A 3904-nucleotide genomic window follows, 5' to 3' on the forward strand; every position below is an offset into this window, starting at 1 on the left:
ACCGAATTCCTTATCCATATTCTATCTACTAAATAAGTGGCATCCCTCATAATAATAATAATAATAATAATAATAATAAATCAGAAAAGATTTACAATATACACAATATGTAAAGATCCCATACATTTACAAGAATATGCAAAGAAATTGACAAAGACTCAGATACACGTGCGTGTATGGTGTGTGTGGGCGTGGTGGGGTAGGGGGGTGACGGATGGGGGTGGAGGGGCGTGGGGGATGCGAACGATCTATAAATAGTTGGTGGTGCAAGAAAGGTCTATAGTGCATGCAAAGAAAAAGAAAATTAGAAAAAGAAAAGGGAAAAAATGCCGAGAGATAGAGACCCTTTGGTTGTAGGTAGGGTGATAGGCGATGTGTTGGATCCTTTCACAAGATCCATTGGTTTGAGAGTGATTTATGGCAACAGAGAAGTTGCAAATGGCTGCGAATTTAGGCCGTCTCAAATCGTGAATCAGCCTAGGGTTGAAGTTGGAGGGGATGATCTTCGCACCTTCTTCACTCTGGTATATATCTTCAATTTAATTCACCTCTATCCTTCTCTCTTCATATATGTAAAAGCCTTGTTTTTAATTAGGTGATGGTGGACCCTGATGCTCCCAGCCCCAGTGATCCCAACCTTAGGGAGTACTTGCACTGGTAAATATATATCATATTCTCCATTGTTGTCCTGCTTCACCCAAACATATATTAATGTTACTTAATCCAATAATATCATGATATTATTTTTAGTAATAGTAATTTCCCATGTAACTGAATAGTGAATATTTATTTTGAAAAAAGTTTCTGTGTTGGCAGGTAAGTTGGTTATTGTCCAATAGTTTTCATTTCAAAGACTGAGAAATCCCATTCTTGGGCAGTGAAAACACAAATTGATTTTGTTCTCGAAAAACTGTTGAACATAAATTTTTTACACTATTGTTTCTTGTGATTTATGATTGATTGACTTGTCACGTGCCTTCCAAAGCAACAAAAAACCTTTAGCCAGTACAAGGTACTGTAGTATATTTCTTTTGGTCCTATTATCTTATGTTTTTTTCAGGCGAGTCCTATATATTATCCTATGTTGTCATATGATCCATTGCAAAATCATTACATATATATATATAAATATTTTTATAATTCATGAGTAGTGTATTTAAATAGATTAATTATAATATCAGCCACAATATACCGTATATATACATGGAAATAATGTACATTGAATATTTTGCAATCAGTACTAATATTTTCACTTTTTTTCCTGTAATTAATATAGGTTGGTGACTGATATCCCTGCAACTACTGGCGCAACCTTTGGTGAATTGTCTAACTCAAATCTTGCATGCATGGTTTTAACTGTTTGAAATAAATAAATGATCCAAGTAATCAATACGCGATCATGTCATGCCTCTATATATATATAGTCCCTCCGTCCCACGAAGCATGATACAATTTTCTTTTTGGTATGTCCCACGAAGTATGACACGTTTCTAAAAATGACAAAAAAATTATCATTTTTTCACTTTTTCACCTACCACACTTAACACACAAAATACAAATTTCTTAATTCTCGTGCCGAAAAGAAGTGTGTCATGCTTCATGGGACGGAGAGAGTATTAAGTTGATCGTAAAAAAATATACTAGTTTAAATTTATATAGATTATATTTTCTAGTTATATTTCATGTTTCATTGTCAACAATTGAAGCCATTTTATATTTCATGTTAATTATATACTATTCGTGGCAGATTATATCATAAATATACACACATAAGCATGTATTATTGGAGTGATGCAATATAATTTAGAATCTGAACCAATTAAGGTATTATTGGAGTGATGCAATATAATTTAGAATCTGAACCAATTAAGCTAACCTTCCGATTTCTTTTTATCTACTACATATTTTCGTAAATAGTTATGTTTAGTAACAAAGAGACATATTTTTATTATATTTCTTTTTCTACTAGGCATGATTTGATTTATCTATATATCATGTAGGTTAAAGTTTGTGAGATATATAACAGCCTAATCTACTTTATCTCCTGTCCGTAAATGGACCGTGATTATACGTGGACATAAATTATATATGGGTGAGTTTCGATAGTAGCGTCTCCTTATGTAATATGTAGTATTAAATCTGAATCAAACGTTTTATATTTTTGTGTTCAATTTCATGCATATTTGTATTTATATATGTGCATTAAATAAATTTTGCATATTTAATTTCTTTTTAATATTCAAATTTTATATTTTCATTTTACTCCTATGTGTATTTTGCCTTGGAAGATCTCTGTCACATGGCGCGCTCTTGGTACGCCACATGGACAAGATGTATATTTGATTTTGAATTAATGGCGTACTAGTTCATTGTATATAAGGAATTACGATTGTAGGTATTTAATTGATAGTTGAGTCCAATGAGGATGAATATGAATAAGAATCTAAAGTAGTGTAGAGAATTAGTAAATGGGGACATCCCATTTCTTTCATTTGTGACTTTGTTTGCGTTTTAATGTCTATTTTGCACTTTTCTTTCCTTGATTCGTCAATTTATTTCCATTCTTGACCCAACATGATTAGGTTGGTGTAATGTGTAAATAATGATAGAATAGGCATATGTTAATTTATCCCTTTCACAAATGTTCCCTTGTGCTTATCGTGTGTATTTTGAATTGTAGGACAAGAGATAGTGCGTTACGAGAGTCCTCGGCCGTCGATGGGTATCCACCGCTTCGTGTTCGTGTTGTTCCGGCAGTTGGGGCGACAGACGGTGTATGCCCCCGGCTGGCGTCAAAACTTCAACACTAGAGACTTTGCGGAGCTCTACAACCTTGGCTCACCAGTAGCTACTGTTTATTACAACTGTCAAAGAGAGAGTGGTACGGGCGGCAGAAGGCGGGGCTCCTAACCTCACCACTCAAACTCAATACATATCATATACTATATGTTACTCTGATTTCATTTTTGCCTCTATTAAACCTAAAGTCTGCTCACTACCTCATAACCTATAACTTAAGTTGCCTACGGGATTGTATCCATCTAGTGCATGGTACCTATATAGTTTCCCTATGTTTTTAAATATAGTGAAAGTATGTATTGTATTAATGGAATAAATCTTTGGGTCAAAAAATTTAAATGGCTAACTACTTCAACAAAATTAGTGTCCACTTTTATATATACAAATATGTATTTTATGTTTTAATTGATTAAATTACTCAAAATGTCTCAATCACAAATGTACTTGTAGAACGGCCTCTTACACTTTCCTTACATGCTTTGTACTTTTCAACAAATATATGAAAAAATCAAAAAAATATGGGTGAGATCAAATTTGCTCGTCAAACATCATCCTTCAAAAAGAATTACTCCCTCCGTCCTACACTAAGTGAGGTACTTTTTATGGGCACTCGATTTAAAGAGTTGGTGTTTAAGTGTTTAAGTATGTTTCTAATTTTATGGATGAATAATTAGATATGTAATTAGTGATTTTTAAATTTATTGTCTTCATAATCTGATTATTTTTTTAGTAAATTGATTATATTTTTGAATTAATGATTTTTTTAAAAAATTAATTCAAAAATAATTATAAAAGAAAACTCTCCCCCAACATCTTAAACATGTCTTCCTCCCCCCACCCCTCAAATCCCCAGCCGCCTCCCTCCGCCCACCCCAAATCGAAACCCTTCCCACCCCCCAAATCCCCAGCCACCATTGCAGAACCCTAGCGCCACCTCCCCCACAAATGCCCCAGCGATTCCCTCAAAAAATCCTCAATGTTGTTGCTCATCGAATGAAGGGCGGCAATGGCCTCAATTCATCGCTGGAGGGAGTTATTTGTCAAACCTGCAGCGGTGCCGTGGCGGTGAAAAGGGTGGCAATTCTCGGCGAAAACGCCTAGTATT

At 34.5% G+C, this 3904-nt stretch overlaps 1 protein-coding gene across 1 annotated transcript; it reads left to right on the forward strand.

The window, feature by feature from the left end:
- Positions 1–268: 268 nt before the first annotated feature.
- On the forward strand, positions 269–3204 carry LOC131001877 (protein HEADING DATE 3A-like). The gene is made up of 4 exons (XM_057928509.1): positions 269–524; positions 596–657; positions 1277–1317; positions 2681–3204. The coding sequence occupies exons 1-4, from the start codon at positions 327–329 to the stop codon at positions 2908–2910; spliced, it is 531 nt and encodes a 176-aa protein (XP_057784492.1). The 5' UTR covers positions 269–326; the 3' UTR covers positions 2911–3204.
- Positions 3205–3904: the final 700 nt, after the last annotated feature.

Source organism: Salvia miltiorrhiza, chromosome 8 (genome assembly GCF_028751815.1).
Source record: "Salvia miltiorrhiza cultivar Shanhuang (shh) chromosome 8, IMPLAD_Smil_shh, whole genome shotgun sequence".
NCBI classification, from domain to species: Eukaryota; Viridiplantae; Streptophyta; class Magnoliopsida; order Lamiales; family Lamiaceae; genus Salvia; species Salvia miltiorrhiza.

Bases quoted from the DNA above. Each gene is read 5' to 3' on its own strand.
- LOC131001877 (XM_057928509.1), top strand. From the start codon at position 327: ATGCCGAGAGATAGAGACCCTTTGGTTGTAGGTAGGGTGATAGGCGAT. The intron at 525-595 runs GTATATATCTTC...GTTTTTAATTAG, and splicing joins TTCGCACCTTCTTCACTCTG to GTGATGGTGGACCCTGATGC. The intron at 658-1,276 runs GTAAATATATAT...TAATTAATATAG, and splicing joins CTTAGGGAGTACTTGCACTG to GTTGGTGACTGATATCCCTG.